General features: G+C 39.2%; 1 protein-coding gene and 1 pseudogene across 1 annotated transcript; both read left to right on the top strand.

Moving 5' to 3' along the window:
• Positions 1–21,863, top strand: part of LOC125267657 — a 62,173-nt pseudogene that overhangs the window by 5,371 nt on the left and 34,939 nt on the right.
• On the top strand, positions 8,677–13,074 carry LOC125267659 (GTPase IMAP family member 9-like). The gene is made up of 3 exons (XM_048189506.1): positions 8,677–8,792; positions 9,890–10,002; positions 12,216–13,074. The coding sequence occupies exons 2-3, from the start codon at positions 9,948–9,950 to the stop codon at positions 12,932–12,934; spliced, it is 774 nt and encodes a 257-aa protein (XP_048045463.1). The 5' UTR covers positions 8,677–8,792; positions 9,890–9,947; the 3' UTR covers positions 12,935–13,074.

The following is a 21,863-nucleotide window of genomic DNA, read 5'->3' on the forward strand; positions in this document are numbered from 1 at the left end:
TATAGAATGTTAATAGGTATATAAAATCTATTTTAAAAATAAACATTTTATGTGTAGTATAAATCGACAACAGGGTAGACATGTTATGTTATACACTGTTCTAAAAAATGAGGAAAAGAGAAAAGTTTATAATTGATTCTTCACTTTGTTCTTGGAGTTGCTTTCCTTTCAAGGAAATAATGTCACTTCTAGCAAGTCATGTGATTTGCATATGCTTACGATTTTAAAGGGTAAGTAACACCAATGTAACTTTTGAGGGACATAAAGTAATTTAATGGTTTTGGAATAAATTAGGCTAATCTAAAGTTAAATAACTCTGCATAGTCTTCACTGTGTACATTAAACAAAGATCCTTATTAAAGTTACTAAAGTCATTCAGTTAAGAGCAGGGAGTGTTTTTTAACATTAAAAAATGCAGATGGCAGCAGATATATTAGGCTGCTGTCACTTTAAGACTAAATGCACGGATCCAATATACTTACACTGTTACACGTGTTGTCTTTCTCAACTGTTTACATTCACTTCGAGCCATAACCGACTGTGTTTACTAGGATTCTCGCAGAGATGATGTTACAGTACAGAGGGGTCGGAGACACAGGTACAGTTAATGGTGTTTATTGAGACAACCAGAGCAGTAAGCAGATGACGTTGCCAGACAGGATATGTAATATCAAGACGGTTATACTTGACTTGATCTTCACACCAGATACGATGAATGCAGGAATACACTTAGCAGTGGAACTTCCCAGACAGAGTATATATCAAGACAGAGTTACTTGACTTGATCTTCACACCAGATTCGAAGTAGACAAGGAGACTTGGAGCAGACGTTACACAGAAACACTCACTGAGGACTGGAGAACACGGAGGATCTAGGAGACACACTGGAGGACAAGGTAAAGTAGTCCGTAAGGCAAGCATTCAGGTTAGTATGCATTAACGAGACCGGACCATGACGGAGTTGACTGTGAGTGTCTTTAGTAGTGACGCTGATTGGGCTGGTGATGAGTGTCAGGTGCGTGTGATCAATAACTCTGGATGAAGGAGTGCGCTGTTGATTGGCTGGGTGCAGAGCCTGGCGTGTTCTGTGACATTACCCCCCCCCCCCCCTCCACGGTCCGCTCCTGAGGACCCCGCCGACATGGTGGTCGACCTCTGCCTCTTGGAGCTGGTCTGTTGGGATGTCTGGCATGGAAGTCTTCCATAAGGCTTGGATCGAGTATGTCAACCCTAGGAACCCATGATCTCTGCTCGGGGCCGTATCCTTCCCAGTCGACAAGGTATTCCAGGTGACCACCACGGCGACGGGGAGTCCAGGATTTCCTTCACCAGGTAAGCTGCTCCGTCCTCCATGATGATAGGAAGGGGGTTTCTTCGGTATCGCCAGGCTCTGTGGAGGGAAGAGCAGAAGGGTGGTGAGGTTTAAGCAAGGAAACATGGGAAGGTGGGGTGAATTCTGAATTCAGGTGGTAACTGTAACTGATACGTGACTGGATCTATCTGTCGAGTGATGGTGTAGGGGTCAATGAATCTGGGACTCAGCTTTCTGCAGGGAAGTCGCATCCGTATATCTCTAGTGGATAACCAGACCTTATCTCCAGGCCAATACACTGGTGTCTTGGAACGACGAAGATCAGCTGTGAGTCGGTGTCTCCTGAGAGCTCTTTGAAACTGAAGATGCGCTGAATCCCAGACCCTCTCGTTCTCCTGGAACCAGTAATCCACTGCTGGGACATCTGATGGTTCCCCGTCCGCTGGGGAACAGTGGGGAGCTGATAGCAGAGTACGCACTGGAAAGGGGTGAGACCAGTGGTGGGCTGACGGAGGGAGTTCTGGGCGTACGCAGCCCAGCCCAGGAACTGGCTTCAGGAGTCCTGGTGGCCATGACAGAAGGTACGCAGGAAACGGCCAATCTCCTGAATCTTCCGCTCCATCTGCCTGTTCGTCTGGGGATGGTATCCAGAGGAGAGACTGATGGTCACATCTAGGAGTTTGAAGAGGGATTTCCAGATGGAAGGGAAGTGAATTGTGGTCCTCTGTCAGATACTATATCCTCAGGTAATCCGAAGTATCTGAAAACATGATTGAACATCAGTTCTGCTGTGGCCATCGCTGTGGGAAGACCTGGGAGAGGAATCAATTCAGCATGACTTGGAGAATCTGTCCACCACAACCATGACGCAGGTATGTTCGTCGGAGACAGGGACATCCGTGATGAAATCCACTCCTAGATGTGACCACGGGTGATTGGGAACGGGCAGAGGTTGTAATTTCCCGGAGGGAAGATGTCGGGGGCTCTTCGACATTGCACATTCCCTGCACCCCTTAATGTACCTCCTGACATTTTGGGCCACCAGAAGCGCTGTTTTAGCAGCGAGAGGGTTTCATTGACCCCTGGGTGGCCAGTGCCCAGCAACGCGTGAGAGGCATGGATGGTGGGAATGCGTCGTGTCCGTGGGATGTAGAGCAAACCTGGTGGACAACCCAGCGGAGTGTTGGTGAAGGCATTGGACTCGGCCAATGTTTCCTCTGACCAGACTATGGGACTGACAATAATGCTCTCTGGGAGAATGGGTTCAGGATCTTCAACACTTTCCTCTGGGCTGTGGATATGTGATAAGGCATCAGCTTTGACATTTTTAGGACCAGGATGGTAGGAAATTGTAAAGTTGAATCGAGTAAAGAACAAGGCCCATCTTGCTTGACGTGGATTCAATCTCTTCGCTTCACGCAGATACTCCAAATTTTTATGATCTGTCAGAACCAAGGTAAGGATGACGAGCTCCCTTCGAGCCAATGCCTCCACTCCTCCAGGGCGAGCTTGATGGCAAGTAGCTCCCTGTTGCCGATGTCATAGTTCATCTCCACCGGGTTGAGTTTACGGGAGAAGAAGGCACATGGATGGAGTCTACTTGGTTTCCCCTGCTGCTGGGATAAGACCTGCTCCCACTCCTGTGGCAGATGCATTCGACCTCTACGACTAAAGGGAGTTCTGGATCAGGATGAACGAGGAGGGGAGCGGTCGTGAAGGCGTTCTTAAGGTCCTCGAATGCTTGCTTTGCTGCCGGGTGCCAGGACAGAGACTTGGGCTTGCCGCAGAGCAGGTTGGTGGGTGGAGAAGTGATGGTACTGTAGTTTTTGATGAATCTGTGGTAGAAATTGGCGAATCCTAGAAATCTTTGCAGTTCTTTTATTGTTTTGGGAAGTGGCCAGTCCGTGATGGCAGATACCTTCCCCTCGTCCATGCGGACGCCACTGCGGTCGATGGTGTATCCCAAGAACTGCACTGAGGGCTGGTGGAAAGTACAATTTTCTGCCTTTAGGAACAGACTGTAGTCCCTCAGGCATTGGAGAACCTCTGCAACGTGTCGGCGATGTTCGGTCTGGCTCCGGGAGTAGATGAGTATATCATCGATGTAGACAATCACAAACTTATGGAGAAACCCCCGGAGCATCTCATGCATAAAAGTCCTGAAATATGGAGGGGGCATTGACGAGTCCATACGGCATGACGCAATATTCATAGTGTCCAGTAGGGGTCACAAAAGCCGTCTTCCATTCGTCCCCCTCACGTATTCGGATGAGGTTATATGCGCTGCGAAGGTCCAACTTGGTGAACACAGTGGCGCCACGGAGATGTTCCAGCGAAGATGGGACGAGGGGAAGCGGGTAGCGAAACTTGACTGTAATCTTGTTTAATGCTCTGTATTCAATGCAAGGCCGCAAGCCTCTGTCTTTTTTGGCAACAAAGAAGAAGCTGGACGCAGCAGGGGAAGTAGACGGGCGGATGTAACCTTGTGATTGAGCCTTAGTGATGTATTCTTCCATGGCCTTCTCCTCCGGGATGGACAAGGAATACATTTTTCCTCTGGACACTGGCTCACCAGGGATGAGGTCTATGGCACAGTCCCATGGTCGAATGGGGAGACAGCTTGGAGGCCTTCTTCGGACAGATGACGTCACTGAAGTGGGAGTAACAGTCAGGTATGTCGATAGATCGTTTCTCTACTGGACTTTCAATGGATGTAACACAGACTTGGATTTTCCTTGAACCAAGATTTCTTGGAGCTGAACGTGGAACTTTACCTGGAACTTGACTTGGAACTGGAATTTTAGGGAAGCATCCAGGAAAACATTGGTTACCCCACTTCAAGACGTCTCCCGTCCTCCAGGAGATGTTCGGGTCGTGCTGCTCTAACCATGGGCGCCCTAGAATCACGTCAGATGTTGAGTCCTCCAGAACCAGCAGATGAATCTCCTCTTGATGCAGAACGCCAATCTGTAGGTTAAGAGGTCCCACCATGTGACGTACTTGACGGAGAGGACGGCCAGTTACAGCATGGATCTGGTAGACTTTCGGCGAACTGACGGTCTTGAGCTTGAGCTGGCGACACAGGGCTCCGGAGATGAAATTTCCAGCTGACCCAGAGTCAATGAAGGCATTAACTAGAATACAGAAGTCAGCAGCAGTAAGGTTGGTGATAATAGTGAGTGGATTTTTATGATTTAATGCAGGAAGGATGACACTCACCATAGATTGCACAGGACGAGTGGGGCATTCAGCTCTGAAATGCCCAGGATGACCACAATATAAGCAGAGACCCTGGGTCAGCCTCCTCTGTCGCATAGCGGATGAAAGGCATGATCGATCAGTCTGCATTTCATGGCTGGCTGGTTCTGGAGAACTGACGGATTCAGGCTGGCGGAGGAAGGATTGGAATAGTTGCTGGTCTTGGTGCTCTTCGATGCACAGCTGCATACGAGTAGCGAATCTTATGGAGAGCTGGATGAACTTCTCAAGGCCGATGGTATCCTCGTATGCAGCGAGATACAACCACACGAGTGGATCCAGACCCTGACGATATCTGGAGATCAGAGCTTTTTCATTCCAACCACTCGCAGCCGCTAGGGTTCTGAACTGTAAAGCATAATCAGACACAGACAAGGCACCTTGCTTCAGTTTACACAGTCTCTCACCTATGGACGAATCCCATGATGGTTTTCAAAAAACCTCTTTGAAATGATTCACAAAACTGGAGAGTGATTGCACGACAGGACTATTTTGAGTCCACAGAGGTTCTGCCCAGCGGAGTGCTTTAACCGTCCAACTGCTGAATCATAAAAGTGACTTTTGCTTTATCGTCAGGGTACAGGTGCGGTTGCATCTCCAAAACCAGTGATCATTGCAGGATGAATCCGTTGCAATCCTCCACCGAGCCAGAGAAGGGCGCCGGTCTGGCCATGGGACTGGTAAAGACAGACGGAGAAGGAGTTGCAGGGTGGAATGCGGAAGTGTTCGCTAGTGGTGCTGGCGTGGGTGAACTGGTGAGAGTGCGACGAAGTGCTGTGACCAAATCCTGGAATGGATCTGTAGTGCTCATCGTGGTTGCTCAGTGGTATGGGTCCGGTCTTCTGTTACAGTACAGAGGGGTCGGAGACACAGGTACAGTTAATGGTGTTTATTGAGACAATCCAGAGCAGTGAGCAGATGACGTTGCCAGACAGGATATGTAATATCAAGACAGTTATACTTGACTTGATCTTCACACCAGATACGATGAATGCAGGAATACACATAGCAGTGGAAATTCCCAGACAGAGTATATATTAAGACAGAGTTACTTGACTTGATCTTCACACCAGATTCGAAGGAGACTTGGAGCAGACGTTACACAGAGACACTCACGGAGGACTGGAGAACACGGAGGATCTAGGAGACACACTGGAGACAAGTAAATAGTCCGTAAGGCAAGCATTCAGGTTAGAATGCGTTAACGAGACCGGACCATGACTGAGTTACTGTGAGTGTCTTTAGTAGTGTCGCTGATTGGGCTGGTGATGAGTGTCAGGTGCGTGTGATCAATACTCATGAAGGAGTGCGCTGTGATTGGCTGGGTGCAGAGCCTGGTGTGTCTGTGACAGATGGGCATTGGTTGCTTCTTTCATCTTGATGTTAATTCCAGGTTTAACATTCCCAAGATTTTCACAAAAGTTTGGTGGATTTCAGATTAAGGAGGTTTGTTGAAAAAAAAATATTAAAATTCAATTATTTTTTAGTCTTGTAATTATTTTTTATTTTTTAATTTAGGGAGAAAATGAAAATATTTAAATTCAATTAAAATTTAATTATTTTTTGTCTTGTCGAAGGGAGAAAATGTGTCTATCATAAGAACGCACTGGTCAAGCTCAGGCTAGTTTAATCTAATAATCCTGATCAAATAGTTCACATGTAGCAAGGAAGTTTGTCCACCCTTTTACAGGACGTTTTTACAATGCAGTGTGTAACAGGGTGGACGTTTTAATCTCATAAAGCCCATTAGTAGGAGAGAACAACAAGCTATAGAAGACAGATATAGATATATAAAATCTATTTTAAAAATAATCATTTCATATCCAGTATAAATCGACACAACAGGGTGCACATGTTATGTTATACGCTCTTCTAAAAATAAGGAAAAGAGAGAAGTTTATAACTGACTTTTACTTTGTTCTAAGGGTTGTTTTAAATGATGTCACTTCTAGCAAGTCATGTGATTTGCACATGCTTACAATTTTAAAGTGTAAATAACAGAAATGTAACTGGTGGACTGCAGGGACATAAAATAATTTAATGATTTTCAGCAGAAAGTAAATAAATTAGGTTAGTCAAATTTAAAATAACACTGCATAGTCTTCACTGTGTAAATTAAACATAGATTAATCCTTATTAAAGTTACTAAAGTTCTACCAAAAATTCTAGGGAGGAAAGGGACCGTTTCAATAAGCTTTATTTAACAGTTAGTATGCAAATTAGTAACATAAAGATGAAATGATAAAGTTCTTTGGCATAGGCCACCGTCCATAGTCCAAATCTGAAGGGTAGCAGATACTTGCAGTTCCTGCCTGAAGATGGAGGCAGGGGCGGAGCCTTTCCCCGAAAGAACTGAGAAAGGAAATAGATACACCAGGATTATTCCAAGGATGAAGTTCCTAAAATGTCTAGGCAAAGAAAATAGATTATTATTATTGAAATATACAGACATTGACATCATTAAACAGAGGGAATCATTAGGCCGTTGCCTAAAATTTTGTGAGGAATGCTGCGTAGACCATGAAAGACTGTCAGGTTAGGCTGTAGTACAAGAAGCTGCGTAGGCTGTATATACTGCCACGATAGACCGAGGTACAAGAATGGCTGCGTAGGCTGTGAAGAAGGCCGCATAGACATTGAAAGAGGTCTATGTAAGGCCGCGTTGTGGAGAAGACTGTGTTTGTGCGTGAGTTAGCCTCCATAGACCCAATGAAAAGCAAACCACATAAGCTGTGAAATAAGTATACCAGAAGTTTGTATAGATAGTTTACTTACCGCAGAAGATGCAAGTATAATGAGTATCAATATATGCTGCAAACTTACCTGATGCTTGTTAAGGAACAAAAGTTATCTTGTGTGTTGCGGAAGAGGAGGAGTAATGTATAATGTGATTTAGGCCTGAGGTTCAGTATATAGAGTCACGTTAGACTGAGGTGCATGAAGACCGCATGTGAGGACGCTTAGCCCATGGAGTTAGAAGGGGCGCTCAAGCCCTGAGTGGAAATTAAAGTGATTACATTTGTAGAGGCATATGAATGACACCACCAGTAGTTTGAATAGTGCTTAATTATTCCTGGTGTTAGGCAGTGATTGGCCAGACCTATAATTATGAAAGAATGACATGGCATGAAAGTCTTCCTGGTAGAAATTACGCTGGCGCTTTCATTACTACCATAAAGACTCTGAAGACAAGTGAAAGTTTTGTTTAGTGTTTAGATGTAAAGAAAAGATCTTTGGCGTAGACTCCGTCCTTAGTCCAGATCCTCGAGATGCAGAGATGGCTGATCCTGCCTGAAGATGAAGGCAGAAACAGAGCCTCTGGACATTCTGATATTTCATTACATGCAGACTTTATTTTTTTCCCCATTTTTATGTAAAAATAAATCAAATTGTTAGCTTCTTCATACTTACCTTTTGTGTAGATTCTATTCTACACATTTGATTGCTGACATTCCTCCATTAGCTTGTGAAGCCCTGATTTTTGCAGATTTGTGTCTGTTATCTGTCAGTTCTGTAACCACGAGGGCAGTACAATCCTCACTTTTATGCAGCATATGAAATTGCATAGAAATGTGTTTAATTCACATTCTTATTAATTTAATTTTAGGAGCAACTGCAGCAGATATGGAAGCGAGAACAGATTTACCCTACCAGTTAATTTGTTTACTCTGTTTTTCTTATTTTGTCCATTACACACACTGTTACATATTGTCTATCTCTGTACATTCATGCCCCTTTTGTCTCATACTTTTCTTTCACTTTTACGATCTGTTTTAAATCTATTTCTGTATATTGGTTTTTGCCCCCACTGGTCTATTCTCACTCTGTCTGTTCCTGCCAGGTTAGTCTCGTCTTTCTGTGCACAATTACTCGAGTGTCTCTCAGCCTGTTTCTTCCTCTACCTATTTAACTAACAGAGCAAGAATGCACAGTAAGAGAGAAAATGTATTTATAAGAACAATTCAGCAGGTTCAAGATAGTTCATGTTAATGCAGAGAACATGATTCACTGTTTTAATCTATTGACAGCCATAAAACGTAGTAATAATCTGTTCTCATGTAGGCCTGCCCTAGTCTATGCGCGCTGAACGCTGTTACCGGAAACTGAGTAGAAACAGGAAGTGTGTGCAGGTATACGATTTTAGTTTCTCTTTCTTGAATACCGTTAGACAGAGACGGACAGACTCTGAAAAAACTGTAAGAGACACTGGCATCAGAATAAGGTTAGTGTAAATTAATTGACCTAATATTATGTATTTTGTGTTACACAATTGGTTTTAAGCTAAATTGAATCAGTTTTGTGCAAGTTTAGTGTAGCTGCTTATCGTCACGCTGTAAAACTGCTGCTTTTAAATAGACTTAGTTTGGAATAACAAACATCTTCTTGTAAATATTGTAAGATTTGTCCAAAATGTCACATTTGCTCTATTTTGAAGATGATTTTACACTCCAGCAGTGGCGTAGCAAGAAATTGATTTTTGTCAGAGCGTCACATCGGTTGACAGATTTTCCCCACACAGATCACCATGTGCACTAAACGCCGCCGCCTTTTTCTTTTTCTTTTTCAGTGAACGGCTAGAACTCATATTAGACGCCATTATCAAGTGCTTGCCATAACAGGATTGGTTTAAGGTTTTAAAATGCTTACAGCGACACAGAATAGCTTATATGGAGCACACAATGTCAGTGCGTGTGCTCTCCGATGTGCTTTATGTTAGATTTCACATTAATATGATGGGAGAAAATGTGGATTTACCTTTAAACTGTAACATATTTAGCTACAAGTTTAGCATGTGCAGGATAATGATGCATCAGCCAATGTATTATTATAGGAAATAAATAGAAACATTTGCTAATTTAGTTGTTATAGTACAACATGTAAAATATTAAAAGAGGGTTAAGATGGCCCCTACTGGATAAACTTTTACAGAAATTAGTTTTCATTTAATTCTTATTTTTTTATAGTGTCATTAATGGAAAATATTAATTAAACTATTCTATTGAAAATTTTATTTTGATATTTTAGTTAATAATTAGTTTAGTTAGTAATAACTGAATAACAGCAAATACCACAGTGTTAAATTAACACTCTTATCCCTGGTTTCACAGACTAGGCTCAAGTCTAGTTCTAAATGCGTGTTTGAGCTGTTTTAACTGAAAGTAACTTGCACTGTCAGATCCTATGTCAGTGCCATTGTTTTGTCTCAAGATGCACACCAGTAATGTTTTTTTTTTTTTCTAAGGCACATTTATAAAAGCTACTTAAGCTGTTTTATCCAGATTTTTGTTCATCTTGATTTTTGTCACCCTTTCTCTGTAGGTTTTGAAGTGTCTGACAGTACGTCACTGATTGGTTACTTTATTAAGAGGCAGTAAAAATGCGTCGTCATCAGAAGGAAGCCAGCAAGGAGACTTCGATTCCTTCGTTTGAACGTGAGTTAACACATTGCATCATGAATTTTTGAGCCACATTTTGCTCAGGCATTTCTTTTGATTTTCTCATGAGTTTCCTGGACTTGCATGTGGAAGTGAGAATTTTAGTTCAGTTTCTCAACAGGTTTAATGGATTATTTAAAAAAAAGTAAACATAGTTTTAGCATGAAATTATATCTTAACTTCAATTGTTTATAGATTCGTAACATGGTTTTATATGTTTGAACATTTTATGCTAAAAAATGTCTGACAAAAATATGCTCTTTTAGAGTGAAATATGCTCTAATAGCCTAGTCTCAAAGGATAGCCACAAGCAATATATATATATATATATATATATATATATATATATATATATATATATATATACACACACATAAAGGTGCTGGTCATATAATTAGAATATCATCAAAAAGTTGATTTATTTCACTAATTCCGTTCAAAAAGTGAAACTTTTATATTATATTCATTCATTACACACAGACTGATATATTTCAAATGTTTATTTCTCTTAATTTTGATGATTATAACTGACAACTAAGGAAAATCCCAAATTCAGTGTATCAGAAAATTAGAATATTACTTAAGACCAATACAAAGAAAGGATTTTTAGAAATCTTGGCCAACTAAAAAGTATGAACATGAAAAGTATGAGCATGTACAGCACTCAATACTTAGTTGGGGCTCCTTTTGCCTGAATTACTGCAGCAATGCGGCGTGGCATGGAGTCGATCAGTCTGTGGCACTGCTCAGGTGTTATGAGAGCCCAGGTTGCTCTGATAGTGGCCTTCAGCTCTTCTGCATTGTTGGGTCTGGCATATCGCATCTTCCTCTTCACAATACCTCATAGATTTTCTATGGGCTTAAGGTCAGATGAGTTTGCTGGCCAATTAAGAACAGGGATACCATGGTCCTTAAACCAGGTACTGGTAGCTTTGGCACTGTGTGCAGGTGCCAAGTCCTGTTGGAAAATGAAATCTACATCTCCATAAAGTTGGTCAGCAGCAGGAAGCATGAAGTGCTCTAAAACTTCCTGGTATATGGCTGCGTTGACCTTGGACCTCAGAAAACACAGTGGACCAACACCAGCAGATGACATGGCACCCCAAACCATCACTGACTGTGGAAACTTTACACTGGACCTCAAACAACGTGGATTGTGTGCCTCTCCTCTCTTCCTCCAGACTCTGGGACCCTGATTTCCAAAGGAAATGCAAAATTTACTTTCATCAGAGAACATAACTTTGGACCACTCAGCAGCAGTCCAGTCCTTTTTGTCTTTAGACGCTTCTGACGCTGTCTGTTGTTCAAGAGTGGCTTGACACAAGGAATGCGACAGCTGAAACCCATGTCTTGCATACGTCTGTGCGTAGTGGTTCTTGAAGCTCTGACTCCAGCTGCAGTCCACTCTTTGTGAATCTCCCCCACATTTTTGAATGGGTTTGTTTCACAATCCTCTCCAGGGTGCGGTTATCCCTATTGCTTGTACACTTTTTCTACCACATCTTTTCCTTCCCTTCGCCTCTCTATTAATGTGCTTGGACACAGAGCTCTGTGAACAGCCAGCCTCTTTTGCAATGACCTTTTGTGTCTTGCCCTCCGTGTGCAAGGTGTCAATGGTCGTCTTTTGGACAACTGTCAAGTCAGCAGTCTTCCCCATGATTGTGTAGCCTACAGAACTAGACTGAGAGACCATTTAAAGGCCTTTGCAGGTGTTTTGAATTAATTAGCTGATTAGAGTGTGGCACCAGGTGTCTTCAATATTGAACCTTTTCATAATATTCTAATGTTCTGAGATACTGAATTTGGGAATATATATATATATATATATATATATATATATATATATATATATATATATATATATATATATATAGTGGAATTCAGTCAGAGATATCTTACAATTTTACTAGGAAGAAGTTAATCAGAGATTCTTGAATAAGAATTATATTTAGTACACAATCATTTTCTAATGTAAATCCATTGAGATGACTAGACAAAATTTAGATATCTTTGAATTAGTTGTAAAATCGCAGTATTAATATCTTTCAAAACTGAATCATGACTTGTAAAGTCGAGGACAGTAAATGAAAGTGACAGTGTAATGAAATAAGAGGGGAAAGTCTCAAAGAAATCTGAACTCAAGCACTCAAAGGACATGCATTTGAAACACACGTTAATACCAGGACCATTTCTCTTTTTATCTTTTCCAGTCAAGTCAGATCTCAGGATAATGCTGGTTGGTGAAACTGGATCTGGAAAGAGTGCATCAGGAAACACCATCCTGGGAGAAAAGGTGTTTGAAGAAAAAAATTCTTCTGAATCTGTGACTAATACATGCCATAAACATCAGAAGAAGGTGGAAGGTGGAAACATCTCAGTGATTGACACTCCAGGAATTTTTGAAACAAAAATCAGTGAAAAACAGCTGAAGGATGAGATTAAGAAATGTGTCGAAATCTCTGTTCCTGGTCCTCATGCATTTCTGCTGGTCATCAGACTGGACATGAGATTCACAGACGAGGAGAAAAAAACAATGAAATGGATTCAGGAGAACTTTGGAGAAAAAGCTGCTGATTACTCCATCATTCTGTTCACTAGAGGAGACCAGCTAGATAAACCTGTAGAGAAATTTATCACTGAAAACAGGGAGATTGAAGAGCTTGTTAGACAGTGTAAATCCAGGTATCATGTTTTCAATAACAAAGATAAAAATCCATCACAGGTTAATGAACTGCTGGATAAGATAGAAACAATGGTTAAGGAGAATGAAGGAGAACATTATACAAATAAGATGTACAAGGAAGTTCAGGAGAGGCAGAGAAAGAATATTGAAGCAAAGTCAAACATGTTATATTATGCTGCATTTGTAGTAATATCATTAGTACTAATTAGAATTTTTCAGGAGTTACAACTACTCGGGTTACTATAATGAAGTAACCTAGTTTTTTTCCGGGTACTTGTCATTTTTTTGAGTACATTTTTAACCTTCTACTGCACACATGTTGATGGCACATGAACAAAAAAATCAACATTTTTTGCCATTTTTTGGACAATAAATATGAAGCTTGTTTTTGCAGTGTTGTCTAATGTCCGGTAAAGCAAAAGTGTCCAAAAGTGTGAATTATGCGATAATGGACACAGCAATGCATCATGTATTATAAGATCATTATGTTTGTAGCGTGATCCATTAACATGTACAATATAGCCTATTTCAATTCAGACCTAGTTATTATCACTATTACTCCACAAGGTCTGAAATATGTTGTTTGCTGCAAACATGATGATCTTAAATGTATTAATTATTAATTTACTATTAATAAATGTGTAAAGTTGCATAAAATGGAAATACTCAATAAAGTAGGCTAACTACGTTACGTTGAATGGTTGGATTCCACAAATGGTAAAATAAAACATATATAAGACAATACAACATTTACTGTAGGATCATACAATGGTGACTTAATTTAAAAAACTGTTCTGTTGCGCTTCTGATTTGGCAGTGAAATTCGCAGATTTTGGGTGCGTAAGATGTGAAGGATTCAATGGTCCAGTTAGTATTTTCAGCCCATAATGGCGGCCGCGCTACTGGAGCGCCATCTAGTGGCTGTTACCCAAAAAATATCAAAGTGTCGCCTCTTGGGTTCTAAGCTGTTTGCACAAACCCGCTCCTCCTGTCACTCACTCGTTTCAGTTACAGCGCGGGATTGCAATTATTGTGCATAATATTAATCACACCCGCAGGTTTTTATGGCATATTTTAATTTTTGATTAAAAGATCATTTTTAATTTTGAGAGCGCATTATTGTAATGTGAGAGCACATTCATAATGGCAGAAAATACACATGCTCTCAGATATACAAGTCATTCAGATATCGCGCTCTGTGTAGTGTGTAATCGCGAATCTATCTGTGCTCTTAAATTAGCTAAACGTTGTCAAAAGTTATCAAACAATCAGATTAGACCCCCATGCCTGACTGATGAAAATGCTTCAGGAAATCTTATTGGCTGTAAGTGAAATTCACCAGAAAGTCTTTCAACAACCAAAGGTGGATCTTTAATTTCTTTACAAACAGTGGTGTAGTCCTAATAAAAGAAGTGGTGCACTATTACCCTTTTACTTTTATTATGTTTTCTTTATCTTTCTATCATTGTTAAATTTTTATGTGTTCTGATGTCATTGAATATATTCTTGATCATATTGTGTATTTTATACAAAGTTGTATGTCATTAATGTCATCTCCTACTGTTCATAAGCATAATAAAAAAAAATATTTAAAAAAATTCACTCACTTTTTCCTGGAGATTAAAGCACTTGCGAGACATCACTTGCGTTGTCAGAGCGCGATCAGACCTCACTAACCGGATGCTGAACGCAGTTGGACATAGTGGTGTATTAGAGGTAAAAAATGATATAAATACTTCACGAGTTCAGTTTCTCGCACAAACTGATCGTTTCGTGTCTTAGGACATCAATGTGTCGTCACAAGCCACAGGGTTTAATTTGGATTTGTCTGTGCATGTTTTTTTGACTCTTATATATGATGTTCCCATTGACACGCATTATACGACTGACAGACTGAAACAGAGTTAAAAATCATCATTTGTGTTCTACTGAAGAAACAAAGTCACCTACATCTTGGATGCCCTGGGGGTAAGCAGATACACATCAAATTCTCATTTTTGGGTGAACTATCCCTTTAAGGACTAGTGTAAATTATACACCATCAGAGTTGCAATTTTATTTCATTTTCACAATTATTAACAACAACTTTAAAGCTGAACACATAAATTCAGTAATTATAATCTATAAGCAATATTCTGGAATGTGTCATTCTGAGCTTTTGATGTCTTGGGTTTAGGAAAACAGTGTGATCATAACAAACTATCAAACTCAAGTGGATCCACTACACTACTTATTTCTTACTTTTCTCTAATTACAAAAAGAAATAGGAAAGGATGAATTGACTTTTATTACTTTCCTTTTGTCATTTGCAAGATTTTCCTTCACCTGAAGAACTGTTGTGTGTGTTGTTGGTCTTCTGGTAAAGCGCTGGATTTTTGTAGGTGATCTAAGATCTGGTCTTCAGACTAATTTTATATTTCTTCCCTCACTCCAGAACCAAAAGCTTCACTATTGCGTTGGAGTTCGCAGGTGCTACTCATTGGATCACAATATGAACATGTACTCTGAATTTTATTCTTAATATTTTTCATGGATCTACTATTCTGACAACCAAAAACTTCTAATGATTCAATTAGTAATGATGATGAACTGAAAAGATTATAGACCACTTCCCACAACATAATAGCAATGCCATTAATAAAAGGTATAGCCTAATTAGTTTATTTAGGATTTGCTAATTTCACTGAGTTATCTTTTCTCGCAGGTAAGAGAACAATTTCATCAAACTCCAAATTAAGCAAAGTAGAATATCATGACATTGAACACAAAATAAAAACAAAACACAATAGAATTGTGTAAAGTGTTATTTAAATGAGTTAACGAGTCAAAACTCACCAAAACACACCACTGATTTTATTTTATTGTTATTTTCAAAGCAATAGCTTACTCTCAGATTAACTGAAATCACTGCCTGTTAAATAAAACATTACGAAATTAAAAATAAATATATAAATAAAAATAAACTGAAAAAAAAAAAAAAAATACAAAAATAAGAAATTTGCAGAAATTTTGTAAATAAAAAAAAAATGTAAATAAAATATTATAATCATCATACATTATTTGATATTTAAAAAATAGCCTTGGATATTTCACCCGCAGTCTGCTCTGGCCTGATTCCCGACCTGCAGCTGAACCACAAACGATGATGTCAATCAAATAATCACGATTAGTATTTCACAAATTTAGTAAATTAAGTATATAAAACTAGTTACACAAATGAATTAGATCAATTAATGCATTTATTTCCAAAGGGATAGAAACCAAATTATTAACAAACAATTCCTAATCCTATGGCTCCCTCTAGTGGGCAACATTAATATCACAGCCTTCATCTTTCAGTTTATATGGCTGATGGTTTAGAGCAGTGGTTATAATACCAAAAATACAATTATAATAGATGTATGAATTTCTGATGCTCAGGAGGAGAACAGCGAATTCTAAACCAAGAGTTTTCAACTGATTAGGGCTGGAGTAAACTCTGCAGGAAAGTGGACCTTGAGGACCAGATCTGACAAACCCTGTTAAGAACTTGCTGTTCTCCTCCTGAGCATCAGAAATCCATACATCTATTATAACAGCCCCTCTTTTTGTTTAGAAGTAACTATGTTAGTATTCCTTTGTTGTAACTAATTAAAGAAACTATCATTTCTACCATCACTTTTTTTATTGTTAATTTTTGTAACCTCTTATTTGCCTAAATAGATCAAATATACATGAAATTAAGTATTTTTTCTCAGAATAACTTGTTCTGCACGCCATTTAATGTTAAAGAAAATGTTGGATGACTTAGGCCTAAAGAAAAATAAGGCAAGATCACAAGAAAACAAGAAAGAAAATGTGCATGGGCTCTTAGGGCTAGGCTATTTTTGTTCAAGTAAAGAATGCCATTAATGTTCAAAACATGTTTAATTTGTTGTACTTCACTTCAAAACTAACATAACCCAGCCTATATATCAAACATGAAATAAACTTATAATTATTAAGCACTATTGCCATTTGTTGGGAAATAAGTTAACTAATTACAGTAAAAGCAATAGCATATAACAAATACATCTACTAATGCAAACTTTTAAATGCGACGTACGTATGTATCAGGCATCTAGTAAGGCGACGTGCCTAGTTCAGACATACAGAATTTTTATACATTTCTCATATACGCCGTCATGTATACGTTCCTACTGTGACCTCACCGCCGGTCTGTCGTCTGCAGTCCCTATTAATCCGATTCAAAAATCTACACGTTGTAACGTCTCGTCTGTTCTGTGACCTAGTTTTCCCCATTCAGTTTAATTAGTCATTTCCATCACCTATGTTCTGTTAATCACCTTGTTAAGATCCTTTGTTTGCTTCATGTATTTATACCCTGTGTTCTCCCTCATTCCTCATCCGTTCTCGTCTATGTAAGATGTGTTAGTACTCTGAGTGTTGTCATTAAATCCTGTCTTCATTGTTCATCTTCATTTGCCTGTTGTTTGATACTACACATGACACACGTGGCGATGGAAGGGTCGATTGCTTGTTCTCCTTCTCGTGGTTAGTGAAAAATTTGGTACAATTCCAGCACTCATACAGACCTGGCAACCCTGGCCCTCGGTTTGACCATCCTACACTTCAAAGGCCCCGTCCCCTTTGGGCACTTTGAAGCACACAGCCTTCACATTGATCACTGAGGATTAACGCAAGATGCATGCAATGGATACTATTGGAGCATGGGCCGCCTTGCTCTGATGTCATGCTGACAAATGTCAAAAACCTCTCGCGAGGGCAAGGCAGCTGTGTCAGATTCTGCAGTTGCACAGTTGCTCTCCACCGACTGCACTGATCCAATGGGCACGATGGGAAACAACTTGCTGATGACACAGCTTAATGCTTATTGGTTTAAACAACTGTGATGTATTGATCTCTTTTAAAATGTTTGAATTTAAAACTATAATATCATGATAAATTTACGTGTATAAATTGTGTGAATACGGAGCGCCGGACATGAAATACAAGAAAAAAATAGGCTAAATCTTGCTCAACGATTTACTAATCGCAATGCAACAGAAACGATTAATTCACAGCTTAGCAGTCTGTTAGTTTACCTTACCTCCTGATCTGAGACTTTCGTTCATCACATGACATGATATAGTATCTATGGTGACTCCCATCCCTGTGTCACCCTGGAAACCCCGATTTGTTGAATGTAGGTTTCCGATTGAAAGGGTTTTTAAGTGTAATGGCATGGTTTTGAGTGTTCTTAACGTTCTTAACACTTAGACACACTGTCAGAAGCTGTGCTGTGCTCCACCCTATTGAAGGTTAAGGGTAGGGGGCGCTACATTAGTTTACACTGGAAAGCTGCACACACATGTTTGATTGCTGACATTCCTCCATTAGCTTGTGAAGCCCTGATTTTTGCAGATTTGTGTCTGTTATCTGTCAGTTCTGTAACCACGAGGGCAGTACAATCCTCACTTTTATGCAGCATATGAAATAGAAATGTGCCTAATTCATGTTCTTATTAATTTAATTTTAGGAGCAACTACAGCAGATATGGAAAAGAGATCAGATTTACCCTACAAGTTAATTTGTTTACTCTGTTTTTCTTATTTTGTCCATTACACACACTGTTACATGTTGTCTATCTCTGTACATTCATGTCCCTTTTGTCTCATACTTTTCTTTCACTTTTACAATATGTTTTAAATCTATTTCTGTATATTGGTTTTTGCCCCCACTGGTCTATTCTCACTCTGTCTGTTCCTGCCAGGTTAGTCTTGTCTTTCTGTGCACAATTACTCGAGTGTCTCTCAGCCTGTTTCTTCCTCTACCTATTTAACTAACAGAGCAAGAATGCACAGTAGGAGAGAAAATGTGTTTATAAGAACAATTCAGCAGGTTCAAGATAGTTCATGTTAACGCAGAGATCATGATTCAGTGTTCTTAATCAATTGACAGCCATAATAATCTGTGTTCTCATGTAGGCCTAGACTATGTGTGTGGTGAACGCTGTTACCGGAAACTGAGTAGAAAGAGGAAGTGTGTGAGAGTATATGATTTTAGTTTCTCTTTCTTGACAAAGACGGAGAGACTCCGACAAAACCAAACTGTATGAGACACTGGCATCAGAATAAGGTTAGTGTAAATTAATTGACCTAATGTTATGTATTTTGTGTTACACAATTGGTTTTAAGCTAAATTTTTGTGCAAGTTAAGTTGCTTATCGTCACACTGTAAAACAGCACTGAGCTGCTGCTTTTAAATAGACTTAGTTTGGAATAACAAACATCTTTAAAATTAAGATTTGTCCAAAATGTCACATTTGCTCTATTTTGAAGATGATTTTACACTCGTAGCGTAGCCAGATATTGATTTTTGTCAGAGCGTCACATCGGTTGACAGATTTTCCCCACACAGATCACCATGTGCACTAAACGCCGCCGCCATTTTCTATCAACAGTGAACGGCTAGAACTCATATTAGACGCCATTATCAAATGCTTGCCATAACAGGATTGGTTTAATGATTTAAAATGCTTACAGCGCACAGAATAGTTAATGGGGCACACAATGTAGTGCGTGTGCTCTCCGATGTGCTTTATGTTAGATTTCACATTAATATGATGGGAGAAAACGGCCCCTTAAGAACAATGTGGATTTACCTTTAAACTGTAACATATTTAGCTACAAGTTTAGCATGTGCAGGATAATGATGCATCAGCAATGTATTATTATAGGAAATAAATAGAAACATTTGCTAATTTAGTTGTTATAGCACAACATGTAAAATATTAAAAGAGGGTTAAGATGGCCCCTACTGGATAAACTTTTACAGAATTTATTTTTTATAATTCTTATTTTTTAAAGTGTCATTAATGTAAAATACTAAATCAACTATTCTACTGATTTTTTTTTTTTTTTTTTTTTTTTTTTTTGATAATTTAGTTCATAATTAGTTTAGTTAGTACAAATTGAATAGCCGATGACAGACGAAGCACAATCCCTCACAGAAAATCTCACAGTGTTAAATTAACACTCTTAGCCCCTGGTTTCACAAAGTCCAGTCCTAGACTAAAATGTATGTTTGATATGTTTTAACTGAAAGTAACTTGCACTGTCATCTTTAATATGTCAGTGTCATTGTTTTGTCTCAAGATGCACACCAGTAAAGTTTTTTTCTAAGGCATGTTTATAAAAGCTACTTAAATGTCCTAAAACTAAGGCCCAATCCTGGCTTAATCTTAATCTAATTTTATACTCTACAAATCTAAAAACATTAATGTGTCCACAAATCCCTCATTAACAAATAGACACAGTAAAACATGCAGTGCCAAATTAACACTTCTGGTCCTCTTAGTTCAGGGGTCACACTTGGTTCCTTCACGGTCAAATGTGACCGAAGCCTTGAAATGTAACTTTTTGTTTTTCAGAAGAAATAATGTATATATTTTGTGCACACTCAAATGACTGGAAACTGAATTAGAAGACTAGTGGATTTATAGTTTACACACTTTTACGATGTTTGAACATCGGTGTGTTCCAAACGGGATATTTCGACCTATGAAGGGCACTTCGGAGTGAAAACAATCATGGCCGCCATATTGAAGGGTCGTTCCAAACCAAAGTGCTTAAAACTGGCCACTTCAAAGGGCCCTTCGGAATGAAGGATTTTGAAGGGTACAACTGATGGACACTTCGGGCCTCCATGATCCTTTTGCACAGGGAAGTTGTTTGATGTCACAGAATGGGTACAGGTGGCTCTGAGTTTAGTTATAAATGTATGCATAGTATTTTTCTATACAGGGTGACCAGACGTCCCGTTTTTCCCGGGACAGTCACATATTTCAGCTCCATTTTTAGTGTCCCGACTTAAGAAAAAAATCAAGTTTTGTCCCGTGTCTGTAATTAGACACACACAAGCATTTTTTCCCCCAGCACTTCAAATGTTATTTTTAATGTGATGAACAAATGTAGGAAATTCCAACATTTGATAGAAAACTACGGTGGCCGAGAGAGCTCAACGCGCTGCAAATGAAGAAAGCACAAGCAAATAGAAAAAACACCAGCAAATAAAGAAAACATCTTCATCAGTTTGACAACACATGCACTGCAAATTCCACAACACTTACAAATAGACAAACGCGCTGCAAAAATCACAACACTTACAAATAGTGAAACGCGCTGCAAATAGGACTGCTCATAATGCAGATCAGAATGTTAACAAACAAAACGAAAAAACTCACCTTTCAGGTGCACACCACCTAAGAGTACATGAACAATCCCAGCCAGCGGTCCCAGACAGTACGTCAATGTGTTCCCTATAACATTTTCGCTGTGGTCTGTGCCAGTCTCGGCGCCAGGACAAACGATTTGGGGGATATTATTTTGCGTTAAAATATTATTAATAATGATAATAATTATTAATAATGATTAATAATAATAATATATTTTTTAATAATTTCCTTGATTTTATGTCTCAAATCCCAGTCAGTTATTCACTGCAGAAAGTGAAAGTAAAAACTCTGCGATGAGAGCTCTACTTCAACATGTTCTGATAACTATTTAACCTTAATTTATTTCTTAATATTTCTCTTGTGGCCCATAAATTTTTTTTTTTTTCAATACGTATGGTCCACAAGAGAAATATTAAGAAATAAATTAAGGTTAAATAGTTATCAGAACATGTTGAAGTAGAGCTCTCATCGCTGAGTTTTTACTTTCACTTTAGCTGAGTTTTTCTAATTAGCTAATCTCAGCGCGTCGGTTATGCATGATGCACTATAAATTATTGCGGGGCAAATTAAATTATTAATTTAATTCTAAAAGTAGCCTAATCATTATCGTCATTGTCATCGTCATAATTCAGATCATCGCAGAAGGACTTGAGATCACTGGGCCTGGTATGTGCTATTTGCAGCGCGTTTCACTATTTGTAAGTGTTGTGGAATTTGCAGCGCGTTTGTCTATTTGTAAGTGTTGTGGAATTTGCAGCGCGTTTGTCTATTTGCATGTGTTTTCTTCATTTGCAGCGCGTTGAGCTCTCTCGGCCACCGTAGAAAACACTTATTTAAAAATAAAAAAGACAATTACCACTTTAACCAGCAGGTGGCAGCAAAGTAACATTTATTTGCGCATAAATTAGCCATTTCCTCTAATCGTTTTTCACTTCGTTTTTGACTAAATATTAAACATTA

Source organism: Megalobrama amblycephala, linkage group LG4 (genome assembly GCF_018812025.1).
Source record: "Megalobrama amblycephala isolate DHTTF-2021 linkage group LG4, ASM1881202v1, whole genome shotgun sequence".
Taxonomy (NCBI): Eukaryota; Metazoa; Chordata; class Actinopteri; order Cypriniformes; family Xenocyprididae; genus Megalobrama; species Megalobrama amblycephala.